Source organism: Stereum hirsutum (assembly GCF_000264905.1).
Source record: "Stereum hirsutum FP-91666 SS1 unplaced genomic scaffold STEHIscaffold_5, whole genome shotgun sequence".
NCBI classification, from domain to species: Eukaryota; Fungi; Basidiomycota; class Agaricomycetes; order Russulales; family Stereaceae; genus Stereum; species Stereum hirsutum.
Window position 1 is genome coordinate 1,066,877 of NW_006763135.1, and position 23,522 is coordinate 1,090,398.

Here is a 23,522-nt window from a genome sequence, read left to right on the forward strand (position 1 = left end):
TTCAACCACCCTATGACTTTGTAGTCAGTACGATGCGCGTTTTGTCAGTACACTGTGGGCTTTTTATCGTTGGAGGTTTTCTTCATGGACCTGTTCTCCAACTTCTTCTGGGTACCACTTTCCACTGCGCGAAGGATTGCATCTCGTGTAGAACACGCATTACTGATCACTTCGTATTCACTTCGTCACCACACGTGTATGTCGGCACCCTCTTCTTTGGAATGGAGTGCTCTCGTACTGTACCTCCATCTATGCCGGAAAGTAGAGGCGGCGCGCCTCAACGGTCATGCATCCTGCAGGCACCCCACTCCCTTGATAATGAGGCCTCGCTTTGCTCACTGCGCCCTCGTTCGTCTCTTCAGACTCCCATCTCATCACTTGCGCAGGCCTGGTGCTTCACCTCAGACAAACTCTTCACTTGATTTCTTTCTTTCACATTCCAACTTTTTGTCTATTCTATTCTGCCCGTCATGTCGGCCGACACTCGCAACCCAAGAACGTTCCGCTCTCGTATGGGCTCCGTAGGCTCTGTCCTACGACGAAGCTCTTCCTTTGGCTTCCCTCGACCCTCTTCACCCTCGAGAAGCTCCTCCGAGGCTGGATCCGTTAGGTCTTCCGTTGGTTCTTCTCTCAAGGTCGACTCGACCAACCTCGCCACCCCGGGCGTCAATGCCTCTCACACCATACCGAGCCCTGTACCAGAATCCCCTGCCGTCGATCCAAGCCCAGCGTCAAAGGCTTCTGCCGACAAGCCTGCTCCAGAGGCAGCTCCAGAGGCAGATCCAACTCCACCCTCACCTTCAGTCGAAGCCACCCCCAGACAGACGCAGCCCATTGACATCCCGAGCCCAAGAGAGCAGCCCGCTGAGGAGCACCCAGAACCTTTGACTTCAGAACATCCGATCTCAGAGACTCCTGCGCAGATGAGTCAGGCAACGAGCCCCACGAAGACTATTGAGGAGCAATCCCCGCCGGGCCCGGAAGTTCATGTCCAGCCCGCAACGGCAGAGCAAACACCCATGACCTCACCCATACCCCCGCAGTCCCAAGTACACGCGCCTTCCATGTCGTCAAGGGATACGTCGATGTCAAGTGTCGCTCGTGCAGCCGTCAATCCTCCCCGCGCCCAGCCTCCTGCCGAACCAAAGGCGCAGCCACAAGGCCAACCTCCCGCCGAAGGCCTACACGAGCGGCCCCTTGAGCATAATCCCTGGTCTTCGTCCGCCGCCAATAGTTCTGGCTACTTCGGCCAACAAGACTCGTCGTCCGCCAACGCGCCCACCAACGTTGACATTCCATCCACAAGCGACCTTGGACACGAGGAATTTACGAGTACTCAGACGACACCTCGTCAGAGCGACGAGCGCCACCCATATCCCAGTGTTCAGCAGGCTATGATAGGGAGGAGGTCTTCCGTCAGTGTGGGCAGGAAGCCGAGGGCCAGGGGCTCGACCGTGTCGTCTCAGGCAGGTCCAGTGCTGCCTCCTGGAATCAACGGTAGGGATTCTGCGAATGTTAGTCGGTCGTCGCTGGCGCTCTCGGAGGATCAGGATGCTAAGGACGACCAGGGCAAGCGTATTTTGATCGTCGAGCAGCGTGGTCGTGACCCTAGACCCTCGCGTGTTATGCGGTTGGTCATTTTCATTTCTTTCATCCGTTTCAAGGTTCCTCATACGGCTATGTAGCGTCTTCGGTCAAGATCCATTCGCAGACCCAGAGGACCCCGTCGTTGTGCTTCCGCGATCGGATAGTCCGGTGAACATGCCTGAGTACGCTTCTCGTCCCCCTGTTGTTGATTGCTCTGGATTAACACACACATCCTCGTAGACCGTCCGTGATTAACTCGCCGACTCACCCACCAGAACAAGCGAGTGCAACGGTTATGCCTAAGCCAAAGACGGAAGAGCCCGTGTTCTCAAGGTGAGTTTGATACAGGTTGCTTCTCGTCAACAGTCTATCTTTGACACCGTGCTAGGCCGTTTTTCAATGTAGCGGATAATGCTCCTCATCCACCAGAACAAGCGAGTGCAACGGTCATGCCTAAGCCAAAGACGGAAGAGCCCGTGTTCTCAAGGTAAGTTGATGCCGCTTGCTTCTCGTCAACAGTGCATATTTGACACTGTACCAGGCCTTTTTTCAATGTAGCGGATAATGCTCCAAGCACCGGCATTCCCCCTCCCACCATTCCCCCTCCTACTACGATGCCGGTCCCTGACAATGCCGGTTATGACACCGAGTGAGCAGACGTCCTCCCTTGCTCCCCGCCCGCATATATTGAAACTAATCGTGCCATAGCGAGACAAGGCCTCTTCTCGGTCGCTCATCCTCGACGATGGTTCCCGATTATGGTAAAGACCCTGAGCATGAACCTGCCCACCCCGTCACCGTCTACTTCCAACCCGGCAACAGCTCCATCTGGCCCACACCCGCTCGTAACTTCGAAGCGTTCGGATGGAAGGAGATTATGCTCCCCGATAGCAGCTTCTACTACTCTCACCCCGACTTGCACGTCACGACCGACATCGATATGAGGAACTACGTGAAGATGGAGGCGGTCACTGCGTATCTTGGGGGACGTGATACGGATGATCAAGGAGTTCTGCCTTCAGAGGGGTGGGAGTTGTGGCTGAAGGATGCGGCATTATCGAAGGATGAGTTCATTCCTGGGAGGGCTTGGGTGAACCACGCCAAGCGTGTCATTTCTCTTGAGAAGCCCGTTGTGGAGACGAGCGAGGTGCATGTCTTTGACGAGAGCCGTGAGTTCTATGTTGTTTCACTTTTGACTTCAAACCGATATAACTGAACGTCATAAACAAGGTCTCGACATGGAGCATCGATACTGGTCTTATATCGAAGCACACCCAGCCCATGCCCCTCTTCCCCCGAGTGCGGCGTCGGAGGCCATCAACATCTTACAATGGTCGTACGCAGGTCAGTATCATTCTCGTCGCGACTACCTGCTGTTTTCCTGACTTAGCGCTTGTCAGACCGTCTGCTTCCATCTTCCAAGCTTGCACTTCCGCCGTTCAGTCAAGAGGAATGCCAGGAATTAATGAGCTTGCTTCGGTCTCTTGAAGGTGCGCCGTGATCATTCCGCCACACTACTGTGTCGTGCTCATTCATGTATATACAGGTCCTGCGAATCAGTACGACATGCAGGCCGCCATTCGCACCCGCATGATAGCCAAGATCCTCCTCCGTATCAGTAAGTCGAATATCGGATTCCTCCCTATCCTTTGTTCATTGTCTATTCGAACAGCGGCGTGGCGTTTGGGCTCTCCCAGTTCCCCGAAGGATTCTTCAGCCGGCTCGTCGAAGACCAACGGGCATATCGAGCGCCGCATCCCTTTTCGAAGGACCATCCTTGACTTCGTAATCTCTATCGTATGCCTCGGCGTTCCCTACCTCTTCGTGGAACGTTCGCGTTACCACCGGGGTGACCACGAAAGCGGATCACGACCAAGCTCTGCTGGACCCATGCTCGTTATCGGAAGTTGTGCTTGTTTGATCGTGAGTGCAATAGTGCTTTTCCCTCTCGTTACGGCCAGATGTCTGACCCCAGTTCTCTTGCCTTCCAGGCTGCCGTCATCCTCAGCGCATCGGTCACGCTCATCTCACTGCCTGGGCTAGACGATTTCGCTCGTCTCGCAGGATTCATGGCCATCATCCTTTCGGCCTCGAGTATGTGCTCCTCCATCGTGGCCCTCCTGCGTTACAACTCCGACATCGGGCGCCACCACTCGACGTTCGTTGGAGAAGGCATGATCCTCGTCACGGTAAATAGCCTTTTCCTCTGTAACGAAGAGAAACTGACCTTCTTGATTTCTTTTTGTAGAGACGCAGCCTTTTGTTATCCCTTCCCCTCGTGTTCCTCATATGGGCAATCGTGGCATTCATCACCGGTATCACTTTGTACGCTTTCCGAGGGATGGACATCACCAACGTCGGCACCGTGGCTCGTCATTTCGAGCCTTATACGCGTTGGGCGGTGCTCGGTGTGATTGGAGGATTCGTATTCATCACGACTGTATTGTTGATTCGTTGGTAAACTTGACCCCGCCTCATCTGAACCATCTCCAGGGTTGACAAGGGTTGAGGGCTGTGCCCTGGAAGCGTTTTCTGCTTGCTATTTATGTGTACGACCGTATGTACTGCTGTCACCCATGCTCTCGTGTATGTTCTGCGGTATGCCCCTATTCTAGCGCCGTGTTAGATGTTGTATGTCGTTCTTTGTATGTCACTCTTTGCTCTGTCTGAATCTGATGAGCCACGCATACGCCACAACAGGGTTGCCTATAAACCTAACCCTGAACTGGGGTGTTTCTGACCTTGCAAGAAAGCTGCAATTGTCGTGGCCGACCACAGTATCCTTTGCCCTCTTCTGCCTTCGTGTACTAGTCTGTGCGTGGAGAACCTGGACGGGTCGTAGTTTCTATCTACCTCGGAATTGTCTTTGGTTGCATTGCTACTGCTAGCGCGTCTTACGGTCATTGGATTCAAATAAGACACCTGATGTCCAACTACCTCCGAGTCGGGACATTCAATAACCCTCCGTTGAGCATTGAGAAGGCTCACATTCTCAATGTTGCTTTCACGCTCGCCTATGTTGTCCCACTGTACCTCACAAAATACACCATGCCTGCATACTCTTCAAAGGAGCCAAATTGGCGTTGGAGAGACGATCCTAAGGTGATCAGAGCAAGAATGGCTTCGGTTACTTTGAGTACACTAGCTGTGTGTTCATACGTGTATCTCATCTTTCGCTCGAATGAGGTGGTGCATTCGGTGCGCAATGTCCACTCTGTTGATCTGTTACGCGACTGTGCTGATGATATGACCCGCGACCAATGCATAGGCTCCGGATTCAGCATGGACTTGGACTTACCCTCGACTGGGATTCATCTGGCATCCTAGCCTAATATGGCCTTGTCTTATTACACCAGCTCTATATCTCGGTCCTCTATATGCCCAATATCTCTCTAAGGAGCTGCCCCTTATGGCGCACTGGAGTTACCGAGAGCACATTGCGGACACGTTCTTCCATTGGAGAGGGTGTAGGAATTTCCTTGTGGTGCGTCTTATGCTCTTGTCCTTATTCTTCCAGCATCAAAGTAACGGAATTTCAGGGCCCCCTATCCGAAGAACTCGCGTGGAGGTCTTGCGTTATATGTGTATACCACCTCGCTGGGGCATCGACGAATTTCTTGATATTCTTCACGCCACTTTCGTTTGGAGCTGGTGAGCCCGATATCCAGTCTTCCGCGACTTTCTTTCCTCATCCTAATCTACGAACTTTCTCTAGCTCATCTTCACCATGCTTGGGAGGTATACAACCAATTCGGTCGAACATCACAAGCCCTGAAAAATGCGATTTTGTCTACGGGTTCGTCCACATTTCCGCATCTCATTCTGAAAGACCGTCCGAGCCGTCGTACTTAACCTCCTCTTTTGATGCCGCACAGTGTTCCAGTTCACCTACACAACACTCTTTGGTTTCCACTGCGCGTTTCTCTTCGTACGCTCAGGTTCCGTGATCCCACCACTCCTTGCGCATATATTCTGCAACGTCATGGGCGTGCCACAGTTACAGGCCGAGCTGAAGAGGCATGTCCATCACAGAACGCGTACGTCTTTGATGTCGATGGTCCTGGTGCTTTTATTCCGGTCGTTGATGTTTGACGTCGCGTGCTTTCAACAGATATAAAGATCGCCTATGGGCTGGGTATCGCGCTTTACATTTATACTATGCGGTACTGGACGCTTGTCAACGAAGGGGGGAATCTTTTCTGGCAAGCCAGCGCTCATGGCAAATGGTGAACCCTGTTGTTCGGCAGGATATAGACTTCAAATATGATGGTGGTGGCGTCCCACACTGCTGGGAATAGACCTTCGTCACTGGAACATCGCCTGTGTCATGGTAAGTTTGCCAAACATCCAAACGACGGTGATGCCTCACCACACAAGTATGGCTTTGTGGCTTCCATCAAGATATTCATAATGACCTGTCTGAAAGCTGGAGCCAGCTGTGCGTCGGCTGTTCTCAACACGTCCGCGCTGTCACGTCGATGCTGTCTATCTATCGACGCATGCTTCAGGTTCAAAATTCGTCCCCTTCTTTTTCTCGTACCAGCTAAAGTACGTTTGATCCTCGTATTCGAGTCACTTCAATTCTTTCCCCTGCAGATATTGGAGCTAATTGCTGATTATCATTCGAGTGTGCTCATTCTATGCGCGGGTGAAGTCGTCCTGTTGTTTTGAACATGTGCGCTCAGGACATCAGTCTATTGCTGCATGCAGCAGTCGCAAAAATGCTGGCTACCAACACCGTGACTTGCACAGAGCGTCTATATGTTTGACTGCGCGTCAAGCTCCGACGCTCTCCAAGTTCAACCTTACACTTTCCTCTTCCGATTGAAACTCAGAAGCTGAAGTAGAAAAAGATGGACTGCGCATCGGCCACTCAACAATACCGTCTCTTCGCTTTGCTTCCTTGACTTCCCGAACCCTCTCCTCGAGTCTCGCTCCCCTTGTGCACCCCGCCAGAAACATCAATGAATGATGGCCAATCCTGGCCAATCGCAGATGCAGCTCCGAACGATGTGCCTTTGCGCAGCGCCGTGCATACAAGATATCGGCGAAACGTCCTGACTCCATCGTCAATCGGAGAGCTCTTTATGGGACTGGCACAGTGCGCACTGTTCCATCAGGAAGGCTAACGGCTGGTTCACTGAGCAGCGATAGCAAGAGCGCCGTCTGATTCAAAATTTATTCTAGTCTTTGTCGTCTCAGCCACATTTCCTCCTTGAACACAGTTTCAATCGCGCCGTATGTACCGATCACCTGTGGCTGCCTAGTACCTCCTGACCCCCCATTCTATCATGTTTATAGCCACTCGTAGACCTCTATTGCTACAGCACGACACTAGCAATGTCCTCCGAGGACGTCGAATCGTCTTTCCTTGCTGTGCATTATTTGATCCCTTTTGTCCCGACTCCTTCGAAGACTATGCCAAGGCTAATACTCATGATATCGACCGACGTTAGTGGCTCTAATTGGAGCACACGGGCACGGGATGTCAGAGGAATACTATGTGGGCTTATGTGGGGTGGAGAACAAGTTACGCAGCAGTACTATTCGCGTACCCGGAAGATGTCGGATGGCCATAGCCTCGAGCTGTATTGGAGTCAATGTAACACGACGGGCACGGAGGACCGCGTCTGAGGGAGTTTCTGTGGTCATGGCTGGCTGTGTCTGGTTTTATGCGTTCAAAATATAGGGCCATAGTATCTGTATACAATGGCCGACTCGTTCAAGTTCGACATACTGGCCTCTGCGCAAAGCCTCATGAATGTTCGATCTGAGCCTCCAGATCGTCTGAAAGACCAGTCAACGATTGGTCAAAGAATGCACTCTTGTGCACTATGTTCCCGAATTTGGTCCAAAGCGCTTTCATTGCACAGCAGTGATGTCAGGCAGCAGCTATACTAGTCGTAGTAGGCGAGATGGGGTCCGATGCTGTCATGCATTGATGGACAGCGGGCTGCAGCCCTTATCAGGCCAGAGACAAAAACCCTGGAATATGTTCAACAATGTAGTAAGAATGATTTGCTCCGAAAGAAATTGTGTGCATTTCGCCCACCCGGATTGTGATAATTTCAAGGCAATTTACGATGCTAGAGTGCAAACGCGTGATCTTGGCAGAGCGTGGGAAAGCTATAGCATGAAAGTAGAAAGGCTGTGCATCAACTGACCTTGCCGCAAAGGCGCCCCGATTGAAGCAGTGAACGGGTCCAGATATAAAACGCCCACATCATTGCCTGCTCTCTCTTGTATCATTCCTTTTCACACCCACATACCACATTCAGTCCGCAGTATCTTGCACCTGCCTATAAACAGCGTCGAGTTCCCTCCAGGTATCCGTTACCCAGGCTACATCGAATTCATTCTCAGACGATATATATAAGCTGACCACAATCGAACGCGCGCTCCCACCCCCTGTTCTTCTCGACCCATCACCCCCTTTACCACAAGTCGAACGATGTCCTCTGCTGTAAACGGTGGCACTGACAGGAAGGACCGTCTTCCTTCTCCTACTGAGAGTACGTCTTCCCGAGGGAATGTCGTCGATCATTCAGCTCCGAATGGTTCGTCGCGCGAGGCTGACTTCGAACCTATCCTAACTGACGGACGTCTTTTCGAACCTTGGCGCTATACAGTGACTGACGATGTGGCCACCACTTCGCGTGCACCGGGAGAGCCTGGTAAGCATGTTATCAAGGTGCAGCCTTTGAAGAGGTCCGAGATGCAGGTAAGTACCAGAAGGACAGGAGCTCTTCAGTTCTTGTGTGAAATGATATCACGACACTCACGCTGGGCATCTACCGCTTTGTAGCCTTCGTATGCTCAAGACCTGGGTACCGGCGAGGTTACCCACGGTCTCTACGGCTCATGCTTGCAAGCACTCGGTGCCTGCGTTGGGGTCTGTGGTGCTATTCGTGAGTATCATGTTCTTACGCGGAATGTAGATTCTTTGGGATTTGACCTCTAACGCTCGTCTGGCCAATATCTAGCTTGCTGCCCGTTCCCCAACCCTTTCCGCGAAGTCAAGCAAGGTATATATTCCATCACATCAGATTCAAACAAGGATCGGATCACTGAAAAAGCATCCTTGATGTGCTACAGGCTCAGTCGGTTTGGTCTCCCGCTTTGGACAGTTCTACAAAGCCACAGACCCCGGCCTTGTGAACGTCAATGTCTGCACCGAATCTCTTCGAATCGTCGACGTAAAGATCCAAATATCGCCCATCGGTCGCCAGAGCGTCATCACGCGCGACAATGTCAACGTCGAAATGTTAGTATCTTGCCCCTTCCATACGAAGCATGGCTAATTATGTCTTGTGCCCCCGATTTTAGCGACTCGGTGATTTACTATCAGATCGTGAGCCCGTATCGTGCTGCATTCGGTATCACAGACTTGAAACAGGCCCTCATTGAGGTTAGTTTATCCCGCAACTTTTGCTCCCTGACCTGTCTCACACCTTATTATTTTTTTCTTTACAGCGAGCACAAACCACCCTCCGTCACGTCGTCGGTGCCCGCGCTGTCCAATCCGTCGTCACCGAGCGTGAAGCCATCGCCTTTGAGATAGCCGAAATCGTCGGCGACGTAGCCGACAAATGGGGTGTCGCAATCGAAGGCATCCTCATCAAAGACATCATATTCTCTGCCGAAGTCTCCGCCTCTCTCTCATCTGCCGCCCAGCAGAAGCGTCTCGGAGAATCCAAGGTCATCGCCGCACGCGCCGAGGTCGACTCTGCTCGGCTCATGCGCCAGGCAGCCGATATCCTCGCTAGTCCGGCCGCTATGCAGATCAGGCAGTTGGAGGCTTTGCAGCAGATGGCGAAGAGCGGGAACTCGAAGGTTATCTTCGTGCCGATGCAGTTGCAGAGTGATGTGGTAGGGCAATTGGCTCAGCAGAGTGCGGGAGCTGGGCCATCAGGGGCTACAATCAAGGATGCGGAAGGACAGGGCGTGGATTCGGTTGCAAGGGCAGGGCTGTTGAACAGCATGGCCGATATCTAGGAGGTCATTATCACTTGAATCAGTGCGACACCTTCGTGCTGCTGTATTCTTTTCTGTTTCATTCCATGCCTTGCCCTGCTCTTGCTTGTGTTTTGTCCTCGCCTTCTTTGTGGATCCTACCTTAATGATTCCCTGCGTCATATTCCCTTACTCTACCTTGTACTACCGTCTGTACGTTTGTTCTCCCTCATCCGTTTCTACGATGCCTTCGATTTAGCTACGACTTTTGACGTTTCTACCGACGTTTGTTACCCATGTTATGCTGGCTCATGTGTTTATTTGTACGACCATTCCTTGACCGGAAGCTGTGGAATCTAGTTCTTTGACTCCCAGATTTTTACCACGACTCGCTACTTGGCAAGGGCTGCGTCGAAGTCATCGGGACTTCTCCTCAGTCTTGACTATCGCAATGACTTGAATGAGGGCGTCACGTCGATCACTGAACTCGGGAGTCGTTGACAGTCTCGCGCAATCATGTAGATCCTTCTAGACGGGTAAAAATATCAGGGATGGGTCGGGTAAATTCGTTTGTGTATTCTCATCCATCCAACCAAGGATCCATCAACATGTACAAAATCTCGACACATTCCAATGGCCGAGCTACGTAAGCGGCCTTTGTTCTCAATCTACGCCCAGCCAACGTCTCGGCTCGGGAAAAGCCGCAGTGCGAGAAATATATATAGCATCCAAGCGTGCGAGTTGACCGACGTTTACACGCTCTACGCTGCGGTATGGCCGTCACCTCCCTTTGGTGGTCTAATCATCTGCAGAACCCATCTCAGTCAGTCTCGGTTCTTGAGGTATGTCTCCCAGAGGAACGCACCATCGTCACTACTATGGGATCCTTGTCCCATTGCGGATTCTTTTCTCCTACGGTGAACGTAGAAACAGCCTCGAATCCATGCGATTGATAGAATGGGACGTTAGTGACGCTGCTCGAGAATAACCAGGTATGTCTGTTATCCTTGTCGGCCTGGTCAAGGTGGTACCAGGAATGAAGTACGATCAGAAACATATACTGCGCCTCAACTCATCGGATAAAGCTCGATGGCGACTTACCTGCGAGACTACAGCACGAACGAGAGCTGAGCCGTATCCACGACCTTGAACCTCGGGGGCAGTACACAGACCATCTAGCGAGTAGAAGTGGTGGATATTGTCTCCTAATTGACTATTCAGGGTTCGAGCGATCTTTTCTGTGAGTTCGTTCCCGCGCTAAAGGAATACCCAAAAGGTTGGGTGCCTCCAAGAGCTAGAGAATAGGTAAGAAAGCAGACTCACTTCGATCTGATCGGGTGTGTATAGCCGTCTAATTATTTGATCTAGGAGGCGGTTTAGAATGTATAACAGGCCCTCCTGTGGTAGGAACTCATGGTTTCTGTTATGGATCATAGTTATATGTGTTAACTTCAGACGCCAATCCTGATGAGAACAGAGTCACCCACCCAAGAGCCCATGCGGCCCCATCCTCAACCGTCCATGCTACTGAGACTGGTCTTCTATATATGTTGTACAGGAGCTCCTTACGGATCCGGGTATTTCTGGAAAAGTCGGACAAAACCTTTCGCCATCCTGTTGCGTCCTGTGCCATTCAAAGATAGACAGTAATGTGAGATGGCCCGCGAACGGTTTTGGAGTGCCTACTTCAAGAGAAAATACATACCGGTGTATCTCGGATGTACTTCTGAAGTCCATCTGTCGCAAAGGCATCCTTCCAGGTTTGGACACCTCTAGGGATGTCGGCTGGATTATCTGACTCGTCAGATTCGTCTGTCTATAGATGATGTTAGGAAATGAAGCCTGCCACGAACCATAGCGCATTGGACGAGCTTTGACGGGCGGGTAGACATGTTCTTTCACAGGAAGAGGTTCATTATCATCCTTCAATACTGTACCACGTTCAAGGTCGAATTCAGGTAGCTGCATGTCGCGAGGGTATGGGTGGCGTATGCGTGGTGAAGGCGGCGGCTACAACTGGTACATCCCTTTTATGAGATTCTTGCACGCCACCGCAATTAGCGCAGCAGACAGTGGGTTAACAGGTACACAAGTTCTTCGAGTCATGGATTGTCCATACTTTGCTGAGCGTGAGCGCCGAGCACAACGAGATCCGGAGCTGCGCGTACGCAGTGCGCAAGCCTTATGGTATCGTACGGGCATGGCAGACGGCCACACCTACAGCATTAAAGGAGTCAAAAACATGTCATCCTCGAAATGACGGTTAAGCATCCAGCGTTGAAGTCTTGGCCCGGGAGGCGCTCCGCCGACGAGTTATATTTAGAGGGAATGTTTCGCAGGAGGAAGAGCTTGATGTTGACATTCCGCCTCTGTCATCTGATTAGCGCAGTGCCCACAAGAAACGAGAAATAACCCGAGCCTGAGAACAAAGCGTTCAAGACGAGTCGACACAACCTTGTCGCAGCATCGAAGAAAGATGCGGAGCCTCTGTTCACTCACTCGAGCGCGCAGCGCTAATGATATGAGTCAGCGACTCAGGAAATTCAACAGAAGAATCATTTTTGAAGCAGATACAACCGCACTTTGAGAATAGGAGGTACTGATCAAAACCCAAAGGCAACAAAAAACCCTGACTCCGAGTCTGTGAGCCCCAAATGCAATTGAAAACCACCAACCCAACCGCACCACGAGCTTTGTATGCTATACGACCCGCCTGAAAGACACGTGATTCAGCAAACAAACATTCGGAACCGAAAAGGATTCTGTTGCGTGGACATACCGATTCACCGACACTGAGCAAATCACCCAACCATAAACCGCCTAGTTGTCGCAAGTAACCAAGAAAGAACCTCCTGTGCCCTGCTCAGTGAGGCATGTATCCTCCGAGTCGTTATTGACTCTCTGGTCGTAAGGAGTGCCTTGGCAGTTCGCATCCGAGGCGAAGAGCTGAAGCGTACAGGCGTAACCGTCCGTGGAGAGCCACACGGAGGCGCCTTGCTGAGGGTAGCATGTCGATTGACCGGGAGTGAGGGCGAAGCTGGAAAGAGAACCGACACAGCTGGTACCGGTCGTTTCGCCGACGTAGGTGTTGGCGGCGAACGCAGTGGCGACGAGAGAGAGAAGGATGGCGGATCTCATGACGATAGTTGTGGCTGGTCTACGAAGAGTTGAGCGAGGTCAGCGAATCATATAGTTGCTACATGGGGCAGCAGGAATCTCGAGACTGATAGATGAAGTATGTACCGACCGGTGAGGACTTTGCAGGAAAGCAGGAGAGATGAGAGATTGCTTGGTTGAGAGAAGATGAGCTGTTGCAAGCTATATATGAGGGATCGGTTAATGGCCAAAACGGTCACTACTCTTCACTGCTCTGTAAGTACTCAGTGCTCGCATGAGCACGATGTCGATGGGCCTGGGTGCAATGCTCACCCGTCGGCGCTGTATGTGCGGGATACCTCGACTGCATGTAGCTTGGCAAAAAGCTGAAACATATCAGAAAATACCATACGGAGAGATTCTCGTGCTAACAAGCCTTCTGCACTACCGATAGATTTGAGCATATTCGGGCACAGGACACCGTTAGAAAGAGGAAGCGAGTGATGCGCTGACGGAACGGCGATGTGGAGTCAAAAACCTCTGTTTCACAGGAGAAAGACATGCACCAAGTCTCTATTCGCCGGGCAAAGAGACCCGCTGGATACGAGAAGAGAGCCTCGGTCACCGACAGCGCCCATAACTCTACCATCGCAAAGATCATCGCCTTCCGTAAAGCTGATGCTTACCTCTCTTCTTTTGACCAGTCCTGTTTTGGATCAATCATTCGGTCCTACGCAGAGTTGAATAGCTGAAATGTGTTCGAGCTTCACGCGTCATGAAGTCAAAGCTCGCTCATGTCTCGGACCAACGACAGTGAAGGCGTCTGAATGCGAGGTGGCCAAAGAGTAGGATATCCCTCGCAAGACAAACAAGTACTTACCGTGGCTAGTGTGATCGCATTCTAGGTATGGCGAAGACATATCGGAACTGCCGCGAGTCGTACATGTAAGGGCCCCTTCGGCAAGTCGAGTCGAGTCGGGTTGAGTTGAGTTGGATCGAGTTGTGCCTCGTGACCATGCGGAGTCACCTAGTGACAGTGTGTGATGGGGTCCAGGGTCACCCGGTAAAACAGGGGCCGGTCTACACCGTGCCTATCTTCCCTCATCGCCGCCCTCGATGAGCTCAACGATGGGGAAGGTGCTTTATTTGTAGAATTCTGTCCACCGAATGAAACTGAACGAGGCAAGTATCATGGAGAAGCCTCGATTATTCCACACATTTTGCTGTATTATTCAGATCTACAGTAAGTGCACCTTAGTGCCATCCGGAGATGGTGCCGGTGCGTGTGGGCTATCACGGACAATGCGCGGAAATGGTCGGGAAATCACGCAAAGCACGGACGACTCTTCCTGAAGTCCCCTCGGCTTCCTCCGTCCAAGAGTGACAACGGGCCTGTGATCCGACGGCAAGAGCAACTCGAGCTCCCACGAGAATTGGCGGGGAAGCCCAACTCAACCCAACTCGACTCGACTTGCCGAAGGGGCCCTAAGTGAGAGAAGCCAGCGACGAAAGGTAAATTACGATTTGTTCTCAACTTCTGTCAAGGTACATGGCACGTGGCCCAAGCAATTGGGCCACATCTCCTAAGAGGCCCTGCGCCACACAGTCTTTCTCCTTCATGATCAGACTCTCATGACGATGAGAATGACACACACTCCTGGTCATACTGTCTCACTCTCACCACAGAAACTGTAATGTAGGATTGCTCTTATAGCTACGCTTGCCTCCCATGCGCACTCTCACGAACCCACTCCGGCTGCTCACTCGCGGTATGGCCTCTTACGCGACTTCCATCGAGACGGGCATCCCGCCCGTCATCCATAAACCTGTCCTTACCGTCCCTGGAGCCAATCCGGAGTCTAAAGTGCTCCTGGAGAGTCTGCTCGAGAAGGACAGACAGGTGCATCACTGCTTTTGGGGTCGTGTAGGGTTCCACAACCACCTCAGTCACCAGTAAGTATGTTCTCGCCAGCTTCCCTTTCCAGAGACGCGAACTTGACTGGCTCGTTTCAAGCCTTCTAGCAGCCTATGACCTAGGTGCACCGCCTGCGCTACTTCAAGCAATATATGATACTGAGATAGTGGGGCTATCACCGGTGTTCAGTAAGGGAAGGAAGGACGCACCCATCAAACGGCAGGACGTCAAATTTGACCGAGGTAATTGGAAGCAGTACGTCGGACAGGAAAAGTAAGCATGCCTCTTTATAGATCCGGCCATATTTCTTTTCGTTGCTCCCGATATCACAACCCGTCTTGGACCTGGGACAAAATTTTACCCGCCCTTTTCCCGATATCTCACTCCCTTTCTCGATACAATGGTCAAAGCGAGCCATTATCAGGATACATTGGATGTGATAATTTCTAAACGCCATTGCTACAACCACAGTGAATGTCATGCCATCTTTCATCCACGCGACGGTGTTCAACGTCTTCGTTGCACCATCCAAGTGGTTGGTCCGCATAATGCTTTCTTAGTTCACCTTATTTGGCGTGAAGAGAACAGCCTATACCGTCAGGATGGTGCAGCCTACATACCGCTACTTCTCGCTACATTTGACGTTTAAACATCATATATATTGACCAACCCCCTCTGCTACCTTCTGTCACCAGATTCTACGCCAACTTCGTCGAGTTCTTCGCAGACGAGATCAAACAGACTGGTGCGGCCGCTACTCTCGAACACTACATCTTCTCGGAAGAGACAAACAGCGACCGGGGACTTATGATTGAACGGTTTGTCGGTGGAGCGTAAGTGTCGTTTCTTACTCTAGCATAGATTCACCAGTCTCAGCATGGCGATGGCTGATGGTGTTTCTTATATTGCAGGCTTCATCCGATGATTCAGATGGGGGTAAGTACGTGACACTTCCTCTGCGAAGGTGCATGCTGAACGGATGTTGGTCGGCAATAGTACGCCATAGCGTTTCAGAGCAATGCTATGGTCGCACAAGGTACGCAAATTGGAATATCTCAAAGCCCTTCACATGTTTTCGCTCAAAACCTTTCTCTTCGTTACTTTTATTTCTTGCATTGCGCATCTCTCCATACAGCTCTTGCCCAATGTGCTGTCCACGATGCCTTCGAACCATCCCTTTTCCCTTGGAACCCCGCCCCTTCGTCTACTGAACCGACGCCAACCGACTACCAGCCTTCATCACGTTCTTCCACTACGAAAACGAATGACACAACTGGTAGTATCGCTCATGCTAACCCTAACGTTTCCTCCCCTGAACCTCGCCTACCGTCGTCGGGTCATTCACTCTTATCCATCCTTCGCGAAATCTACGCCTCGGATATCCTTACGCCAGTCCTCCCTTACGACCCAGATGCGCTGTTGAGCCAGAGAAGGAAAGATGCGTTGACACCGAGGAGAATAAATGAGATCAGGAGGATATGTGGAATGTGGCATCCCGCCCTGGCCCCAGAGGCGTTCTCTCACTCTTCTGATTCCTCTGCGGCACTCTCGGAAATCGAGTCGAAAGACATGCTCGAACAGCTCGCGTTCTTTGCTACACTCCTCTTCGCCGGCACGTCTAAACCAAACCGTAAACCCCGCCTCGACTTCTTCCTCATGCACGTCCTCACGTCCTCCCTCTTCGTCGAACCATTGATGGGGGTGCTGAAAGAAGGAAGAAGTCGGAGGATGTTGCTTGCTGCGTATTTGCCGGTGGCAGTGGCGTATATGCTTATGAGGGGAAGGCCGAGGGTGGGATGTGAGGTGATCATGGGATATGAGGCGTACCCCGTGCCGAAGTCAGGGAGGTCTAATTCGAACGAGAAGGTCAATAGTACGCCGGCGGGAGTCCAAGAAGGAGCGAAGTTGCCCGGAGCTTTGGGCAACCCGATGAAGCGAGAGTATATGAATGCGTGGGCAGGAATGCTCCCGCATGTGTTGCCTGCCAAGGATTCGCATACCCTCAAGGCTTGGAGATCTCTTTATGTGTATGCGCAGAGGTTCGGAAGTGTGCCTCCTGGTGGTGTTATTGGCGCATTCTGCACGAAATTGGGCGGAGAGAGTCGGGCGGAAGTGGATAAGGGGTTGGAGGAGACTCTGCCTGGCGCATCGAAGTTGGATGGGAGCGTATTTGTGAGGGCGGCGGGTGTTTTGGTGGACACGATGGGATGGGTTGGACCGAAGGATATTGGTGGAGGAGACGAAGAAGGATCATGGGACAGGAGTGGATTGGGATGGGACGAGGCGTGGAAAGGAGAGGAATAGGAGCGTACAGAGTAGTGCAACGACGCGCTATGTGTTAGGTGGGTGGTAAGCGGTGAATAGTTGTGGTTAGGCCGAGCATATGTACGATAGGCTTATGCCAGTTGGTTTAAGTATCCAGTTTCGGTGTATGATTAAGGCGTATTACGACGAGGGCCATTCTGCATGTAATATCTCTTGTACTTGTACAGTATCTGAAACATGTACTTCAAAAAACCCGCTTTTCCCGACTCCCAATCTACGACTGGGAGATGCGAGAATGACCAGAGGAACGTCCCGAAGGGGTGGCTCGAAGAAAGATACTCGACTGCTCGGAATTCTCCGGCTTGATCCTTGTGGCGCACGACTGACTCGGACACGACCGTGGCACTGTCTCACAACTGAACCATCGTGACGACGAATGACTTGCGAATGAACAGAGCTCGGCCGAATTCCTAGCTTTCACCACCGGGAAAGCCTCACTGTCGTCCTTCTTGCTGGATCTGATTACACCTACGCTTTGCCCTTCGTTATTGCGTCCGAGTTTCTCGAGCTTTGAACTTGAAGTTGTTCCTTCTCCCGGCTCCCTAACCACCCTAGACTGAACCATAACACTGCAATCATGGCCCAACCTGAGCGAAAGCTGAGCCTTCAGGCCTTCCTCCAACTATTAACGTCCAATGGTTTACCAGTCAAAAGGTCTATGGCGGTCGCTGGAAAAATGTACGTGTGTCATGCTGTGCTCTCCCGCCATTCCCAGCTTTATCTTCAAGTTGCTGACCGGCAAAATGTGTGTGGTCCTCATCTTTATAGATACAAGGAAGTCAACACCCCGAACTCATTGGGAGAGCTAACAGATGTGAAGCTTGTCTCTCTTGGCGTTTCTGATAAGGAGGATCGTAAGCTCGTTCTGGGTGCCGTCTCCAAAGCAGGATATCGTGCGAAGGTCGTGGAGAAGGTGAAGACTGAGGAAGGACGGAAACGCCAAGCCTCAATTCCTTGTGCTTTACCACCTGGGAACGCCGAAGAAACGAAGTCATCGACGGCTACTGCTTCTGGGTCTTCCGTGGTGAGTACTGTACTCGTATCCGGGTCGCTGCTTGCGTACTACGGAAGGCATTCATGAATACACATCTATTCGTAGTCTTATCCTACTAAAAAGGCCGCCACGCCTCCTCCCACGAAGAAGCGCAAGGTTGCAAAGAAGAACGACCAGAACGAATTCCTTCCTGACAAAATTCACGAGCAAGGCGATGAAGTCGGCAGCCTCGAGTTCGATGAGATACTGGATGAGGAGGTCAGTGCTTGTCCTCCTTCTATGGTCGTATTGGTCTGAAATTTCTGAAACTATAGATGCTTAAAGGAAAATTCGTGGTCATCAATCGCGCGCCGATCATGATGGCCTGGTCATTCCTAGTCGCCGAACGAATGGGCTTCCAGCGCGAAGAAGCTTTGAGCATAGGTCCGTTTCCATTCCACTCATCGGCCCACCTTGCCCTTATCAGCACGGTGCTCATCCCTGTATCACTTCCCGTGCAGCCTCCGTCTACACAGAAATGAACGCCATCAGCAAAGGCGCCTCCCTCGGCATCTATCCCAAATCGTCCACTTACTCCCTCTCAGTTTTACCAAACGGCAAGGCTGCACCACACAATGGCGGAGCGCAACCGTATGTCGACCTAATGGGCCGCCGGATCCCACTCATCCAAATCTCCTCCGTCGACGGCTCACACGGTTCCGGCACCATCTCCACCTCTCCCTCCACTTCCAACGCTACATCTGGACCAGATGGCAATGAAGGACAAGGACAATGGCGCGCGCTCTCTCCAGAGAAGGGAATGCCCGTATCGCCCGCCTCGACATGCTCGTACATTACAAGATCGCTAAGACAGATGACACCGGCCATCATGGGCGCGATGAGATTATTGGCGGACAGTTATGCGAACGAGTTGAATAAGGTGGGATGGGAGTTGTATGCTGATTTTAGGCCAGAGGTGGATGGCTGGGGAAAGAGAGGGCAGGTTAGTTGTGACAGGATACTTGGTTTGAGGAAGAAACAGCGGCTGGCGAGTGGTAAAAAGGAGCAGATGAAGGAGGAGGGAGAAAGCGACTTGAGTTCTAAGGGGGGAGAGGCGAGAGGTGATGAAGATTCCGTCGATGAAGACAGACCCAAGAGTGATGCAATAGCAAACCCGCCAGAGCCCACAACGAGTGTTGAGGAGTACGAGGCAGCACTTGAGGACTTCGACGCGGACGAACTTAGTGCACTGCCGTAGTGTATACGAATGTTCTGATTGTGTGCATATGAGAAAATACAGTGTGACGATTACAGAAGATAGTTTGAGGGAACAAATGCGTGGCACAGATGCTATGTGCATGAGCAAGCAAAGAGAGCAGTACAGAAACGCGAGTGAAAATGTCCGTGCATGTAAGATGGAGCATAATAAGTCATGTAATAAAAGGGCAGTGGTTTGGGGTATAATATAGTGCGAAGGTGCGTATCCACAAAAGAAGGAAAAGGAAAATGTTCGTGCGTCGAATGCAATGCAAGATCATGGAAATGGATGCGGAGGGGAAAGTTGCAAAGAGAAAACAAATCAGAAAGCCCTCAACTTAGTCATGACCGCCTGAAATCTCTTCGACGCGCCCTGCTTGATGCTCTTCGTACTCCGCCTCACCCCAAGCGCCGGCCTCGCATTCCTCTGCTCGACGTCATCACCCAACGATTGCTCCGCAACCACACACGCTGGTGGAGTATCGGCGAACACAGGCGTTGCTGGAACGTCCCGACTGTCGACTGTAGTGCCGCGGGAGGAGGCCGTGAAGAGTGGTGTACCAGGAATGACTTGGCTACCTGTTCCGCGAGACGATTGCGAATACAACGACCCAGAGCTGTGGCTGTCCTCCTTCACCTCGTCGCGCTGAACCTCGACCTCGCGTTCGGCAGGTTGTGGCACCCACGGCGTCTGTTGTGCGGCGGCCGATTGGGCCACCCTATGCGGCGCGAGCGCAATCTCAACGTCCGTCATGAAAAACGTCTTGACGCCCATAATGTCTTTCTTCAACTGCGCGAGGCTGATGCGGCTCCAGGGGTTAACGCAAAGGGCGCGACGGAGGAGGACGTCGGCTTCGCGGGAGATGGGGAGCATGGAGCGGAGGTGGTTTGAGTTAGGGTCGAGGTAGCGGCGGAAGTGGTCGTCTTTCATGGAGGCGGTGCTCCAGGCGCAGAGTCCGGTGAGCATGTTGAGCATGACGACGCCGAGAGACCAGACGTCGTTGTGGGCGGGGGAGTAGGGGCCTGCAGCGTGTTCTTGACCTGCGATTGATTCTGTAGGGAGGAAGATCGTCAGCGAGTGCCGAACGAGGAAGAGTGGGAAGAACTACATACCTGGACTGATGTAGTATTGCGTTCCAACTCCGAACTGGAAGCTGACGGGATCCGTGGTAGCCAGACCAAAGTCGGCCAACAACACTTTCGAGCCGTCTTTCGAGCACAAGACGTTCTCCAACTTGATATCCCTAAAGAAGCAATATACATGAGGACAAGAACGATAGGGGCAAAAAGAGGACCGAGCGTACCTGTGATATACACCGAGGTTGTGGCAATACTCAATCGCGTCGACGAGCTGGATGAACGCGCGCCTCACCAACTCGTCGTTCTGCCAGAAAACGTGTCTCTCCGTGACAGCAGTCCACAGATCCCCTCCCGTGCACAACTCCATGACCAAGAACACGAAGTCCTCCGTCTCGATGACACGGTAAATGCTGAGAACGTTCGGGTGGGCGGCGACGGCGCAGTGCAGGTTGATCTCGTTGTCGCGCTGTGCTGAGTGCTGGACGTTTGAAAGACATTTGACGGCGTATTCGGCGTGAGGTTTGGGTGTGGAGAGGTCGACGGCGCGGTAGACGACTCCGGAGTGACCAGAACCGAGGATGTCGACGAAGAGAAGGCTGCCGTTGTCGAGGGCGGTGCCGACGAGGCTGGTGAATTGTGAAGTGGACATGATAGAAGGAGTTGAGGTGGATAGATGTATAGGGGGAGTGGATGCGAAGTATGGGGAGGCACGCAGTGAGGGATGAGGTTGATAATGCTTGGAATACGGAACTTAGCATGGCTTATATATACTCTTTGAACTTACGCTCGTCTTAGATGAGAGGAGAAAAAAAAAAGATAGGGGGACGGCACAGGCCATGTCAACTGCACTGCTTGGTTGTAAAGCCGTATTGTAGGAGTATTTTCTGCGGCTCGCGCGCATAAATGCGGAGGCATCACCAGAGACGACCGATCCCCGCGAAGTAAAGGCTGGCCCATCTAGGAGTCGACGAATGACTGGCACATCCGAGACACGGATGTTGCCGAACAGCGGCATGTTCTGCAAAAAATGGACTTGATTAGTGGATCTTTGGGATAACTCGGCGAGCAACGGTACCTACGAAGTGGTGTTAAGATATATAGGATCTTTGCAGCTTTACGCAGCGGTTAGATACTACGAAAAAAACATGATAGGCCTCCAGTACGAGGCATAGTCTAAGTGTAGAACGCAGCCCGGCCACTACCGACCAATCGGAAAGTTTCGGGAGTCCAGCCACTTCGGAGGTTTCAACTTGAACGTCAACTCCCGCGACGCGTAAAACGATGAGCCAGCGAAAATCAACAAAGAATGAGACATTCTGAGACAACAGACAGCGGAAAGGAATACGCGTCTAGGTCCAGGTCCTGGCGGGAGCAGATAAAATCAAGGAAACCCCGGTATAGATTGCATGTCCGGTCGAGACGGAAAACACCTCGATTGTATCGCAAAGTAGGGCTACAAGAAAGAGAACACATATAACCAATGTAAATGTCTACTTTTAGGCAAGGTTCTTGATGACGGCAGAGGTGAAGTCGGAAGTCGTGGCAGAACCTAAACCGCCGAGACAGGCGCAGAGAATGAGTGAGTGAGCACAGCAGTAAAGCGTCGTTGTCATCATCATTGACAATGAGTCAAGCGAGACAGAGACACGTACCGCCCATGTCGGCAGTGCGCACTTTGGTGGAGTTGATGACTTCGAAAGTGGCGCTAGCGATGTTGTTTGCGATGTGGTCAAGACTGGGCAACGCAATTGAGTGAGTGTGAGTCGAAAGATGGAATAATTCTAAAAACCATACCCAAGATGCCTGAGCATCATGGTGGCGGAGAGGATCATGGCAGCGGGGTTGGCCTTGTTGGTGCCCATGATGTCCTTCGCAACGTGACGACATCCAGGCTCAAAGAGGGCGTAATCCTAGAAGCAATATGATGGGATAAGTTGGACCGATAATATTTAGCAGAGCCACCCTACTTACCCTACCGACGTTGCAACCCGGGACGATGCCAGGACCACCGACGAGAGCAGCACCAATGTTGGAAACGATAGCACCGTAAAGGTTAGGCATGACCATAACGTCGAACTGCTTGGGCTTAGCCACGAGCTGCATGGAAGTGTTGTCGACAATCATGTCGTTGAACTCAATGCCAGACGACTTGTAGTCCTCAGCAACACGACGGAAGGTGTTCAGGAAGAGACCGTCGCCGAGCTTCATGATGTTGGCTTTGTGAACACAAGTGACTTTCTATAGAACACGAATTAGAGTATTTCTTTCAGAATATGGACGGAGTATAATGTCTGGACGGACGTACCTGGCGGCCATTCCTGAGGGCGAAGTCAAATGCGAAGCGACTGATGCGCTCGGCCTTTGCGCGGGTGGAAACCTTCAAACTCTCAACAACACCGGGGAAGCTCTGGTGCTCCAAACCGGAGTACTCTCCCTCCGTGTTCTCACGAATGATAGCAAAGTCGACATCCTTGTGGCGAGTGGGGAATCCAGGAAGAGACTTGCAGAGAACTACGGAAGCGTAGATGTCGAGTTGTTGACGCATGGCGACGTTCCACGAGATGTGGCCGGACTGGGAAATTGGAGTGAAGAGAATGCCTACCCGCCATATGTTTATCTTCACATTACGTTCTTAAGGCAGCAATGAATACGGAACGTACCCTTGAGGCCGACCTTGTTACGCTTCAAACTCTCCATAGCCTGCTTGAAGAGGTCCTCACCCTGCGAAGACATTCCAGAGACATTGTACTGGTCCCACTCAATGGGAGCATTTGCTGCCTCGAAGATCTCCTTGACAGAGTCGGTAATTTCGTTACCAATACCGTCACCGGGGATGAGGGTAACCTGAAGATCGAATAAAGAACGGGTTGGTTCTAGTCGTGGATCTGGAACGGTCTGGGGAAGAACTTGCAGTGTACACGCCACCGTACTTAGTGGGGAGCTGGGGTAATAGGGGTTTCGTTCAATTCCATTGAAAATTAGGACGAATAGAACAAGTTCTACGTACTCTCTCAGTGACTTTGGGGAAGCCGGCTGAAAGTGTGGTGGCCGTACGCTACATGTGATATATGAGACATAAAAACACGCAAAAAGATTGCAGAAAAGCGTACAGCCTGAGAGAAAGCCGGGCGCGCCGCTGCAGAGATCGCGTTGCGAATCATGGCCAGGACGAAGAGAGGGATGAGGAGGAGGAAGAGGAGAAGACGGATAGAAAACTGGAGCGTAGAGAACCGGCAGCTGTTCCGCTCGTCCCGAAAGCAGACCGTTCGCCACGTGCGGAATCGGCCGTTGAAGCTCTCAAAGATACTCCGTCAGGTGACCGCGGCTCTCTATTTC

At 51.8% G+C, this 23,522-nt stretch overlaps 9 protein-coding genes across 9 annotated transcripts; 6 read left to right on the forward strand and 3 right to left on the reverse strand.

The window, feature by feature from the left end:
- Positions 1-470: 470 nt before the first annotated feature.
- On the forward strand, positions 471-1,827 carry STEHIDRAFT_155407 (uncharacterized protein; the record flags this gene model as incomplete). The annotated part of the gene is made up of 2 exons (XM_007302688.1): positions 471-1,630; positions 1,686-1,827. 2 exons carry the CDS (start codon positions 471-473, stop codon positions 1,825-1,827), a joined length of 1,302 nt encoding a protein of 433 aa, XP_007302750.1.
- Positions 1,828-1,882: 55 nt separating this feature from the next.
- Positions 1,883-4,048, forward strand: STEHIDRAFT_155408 (uncharacterized protein; the record flags this gene model as incomplete). The annotated part of the gene is made up of 10 exons (XM_007302689.1): positions 1,883-1,920; positions 1,976-2,074; positions 2,129-2,236; positions 2,296-2,756; positions 2,818-2,931; positions 2,988-3,077; positions 3,134-3,205; positions 3,260-3,510; positions 3,579-3,776; positions 3,836-4,048. The coding sequence occupies 10 exons, from the start codon at positions 1,883-1,885 to the stop codon at positions 4,046-4,048; spliced, it is 1,644 nt and encodes a 547-aa protein (XP_007302751.1).
- Positions 4,049-4,512: 464 nt separating this feature from the next.
- STEHIDRAFT_55231 (uncharacterized protein) lies at positions 4,513-5,704 on the forward strand (the record flags this gene model as incomplete). Its single annotated transcript, XM_007302320.1, has 5 exons — positions 4,513-4,773; positions 4,856-5,071; positions 5,127-5,238; positions 5,303-5,383; positions 5,463-5,704. The coding sequence occupies 5 exons, from the start codon at positions 4,513-4,515 to the stop codon at positions 5,702-5,704; spliced, it is 912 nt and encodes a 303-aa protein (XP_007302382.1).
- A 2,146-nt stretch (positions 5,705-7,850) lies between these two features.
- Positions 7,851-9,929, forward strand: STEHIDRAFT_94943 (uncharacterized protein). Its single transcript, XM_007302690.1, has 7 exons — positions 7,851-8,144; positions 8,217-8,308; positions 8,393-8,495; positions 8,571-8,612; positions 8,683-8,851; positions 8,914-8,995; positions 9,061-9,929. The coding sequence occupies exons 1-7, from the start codon at positions 8,039-8,041 to the stop codon at positions 9,580-9,582; spliced, it is 1,116 nt and encodes a 371-aa protein (XP_007302752.1). The 5' UTR covers positions 7,851-8,038; the 3' UTR covers positions 9,583-9,929.
- A 372-nt stretch (positions 9,930-10,301) lies between these two features.
- Positions 10,302-13,586, reverse strand: STEHIDRAFT_138518 (uncharacterized protein; the record flags this gene model as incomplete). Its single annotated transcript, XM_007302691.1, has 12 exons — positions 12,784-13,586; positions 12,320-12,697; positions 12,226-12,253; positions 12,040-12,053; positions 11,709-11,757; positions 11,394-11,471; positions 11,246-11,352; positions 11,028-11,164; positions 10,864-10,960; positions 10,642-10,797; positions 10,406-10,555; positions 10,302-10,346 (listed from the first exon to the last, which is right to left on the reverse strand). Exons 5-12 carry the CDS (start codon positions 11,740-11,742, stop codon positions 10,302-10,304), a joined length of 804 nt encoding a protein of 267 aa, XP_007302753.1. The 5' UTR covers positions 11,743-11,757; positions 12,040-12,053; positions 12,226-12,253; positions 12,320-12,697; positions 12,784-13,586.
- Positions 13,587-14,407: 821 nt separating this feature from the next.
- Positions 14,408-16,855, forward strand: STEHIDRAFT_55395 (uncharacterized protein; the record flags this gene model as incomplete). The annotated part of the gene is made up of 8 exons (XM_007302329.1): positions 14,408-14,589; positions 14,651-14,824; positions 15,247-15,384; positions 15,463-15,487; positions 15,548-15,587; positions 15,687-15,753; positions 15,832-16,374; positions 16,426-16,855. 8 exons carry the CDS (start codon positions 14,408-14,410, stop codon positions 16,853-16,855), a joined length of 1,599 nt encoding a protein of 532 aa, XP_007302391.1.
- Positions 16,856-17,332: 477 nt separating this feature from the next.
- STEHIDRAFT_167419 (uncharacterized protein) lies at positions 17,333-19,147 on the forward strand. The gene is made up of 5 exons (XM_007302692.1): positions 17,333-17,554; positions 17,645-17,900; positions 17,976-18,128; positions 18,185-18,293; positions 18,371-19,147. The coding sequence occupies exons 1-5, from the start codon at positions 17,454-17,456 to the stop codon at positions 19,105-19,107; spliced, it is 1,356 nt and encodes a 451-aa protein (XP_007302754.1). The 5' UTR covers positions 17,333-17,453; the 3' UTR covers positions 19,108-19,147.
- A 281-nt stretch (positions 19,148-19,428) lies between these two features.
- STEHIDRAFT_54287 (kinase-like protein) lies at positions 19,429-20,835 on the reverse strand (the record flags this gene model as incomplete). The annotated part of the gene is made up of 3 exons (XM_007302259.1): positions 19,429-20,159; positions 20,220-20,350; positions 20,411-20,835. The coding sequence occupies 3 exons, from the start codon at positions 20,833-20,835 to the stop codon at positions 19,429-19,431; spliced, it is 1,287 nt and encodes a 428-aa protein (XP_007302321.1).
- Positions 20,836-21,566: 731 nt separating this feature from the next.
- Positions 21,567-23,425, reverse strand: STEHIDRAFT_146164 (uncharacterized protein). The gene is made up of 9 exons (XM_007302693.1): positions 23,297-23,425; positions 23,194-23,241; positions 23,098-23,127; positions 22,847-23,030; positions 22,492-22,784; positions 22,158-22,424; positions 21,981-22,096; positions 21,839-21,921; positions 21,567-21,735 (listed from the first exon to the last, which is right to left on the reverse strand). The coding sequence occupies exons 1-9, from the start codon at positions 23,345-23,347 to the stop codon at positions 21,683-21,685; spliced, it is 1,125 nt and encodes a 374-aa protein (XP_007302755.1). The 5' UTR covers positions 23,348-23,425; the 3' UTR covers positions 21,567-21,682.
- Positions 23,426-23,522: the final 97 nt, after the last annotated feature.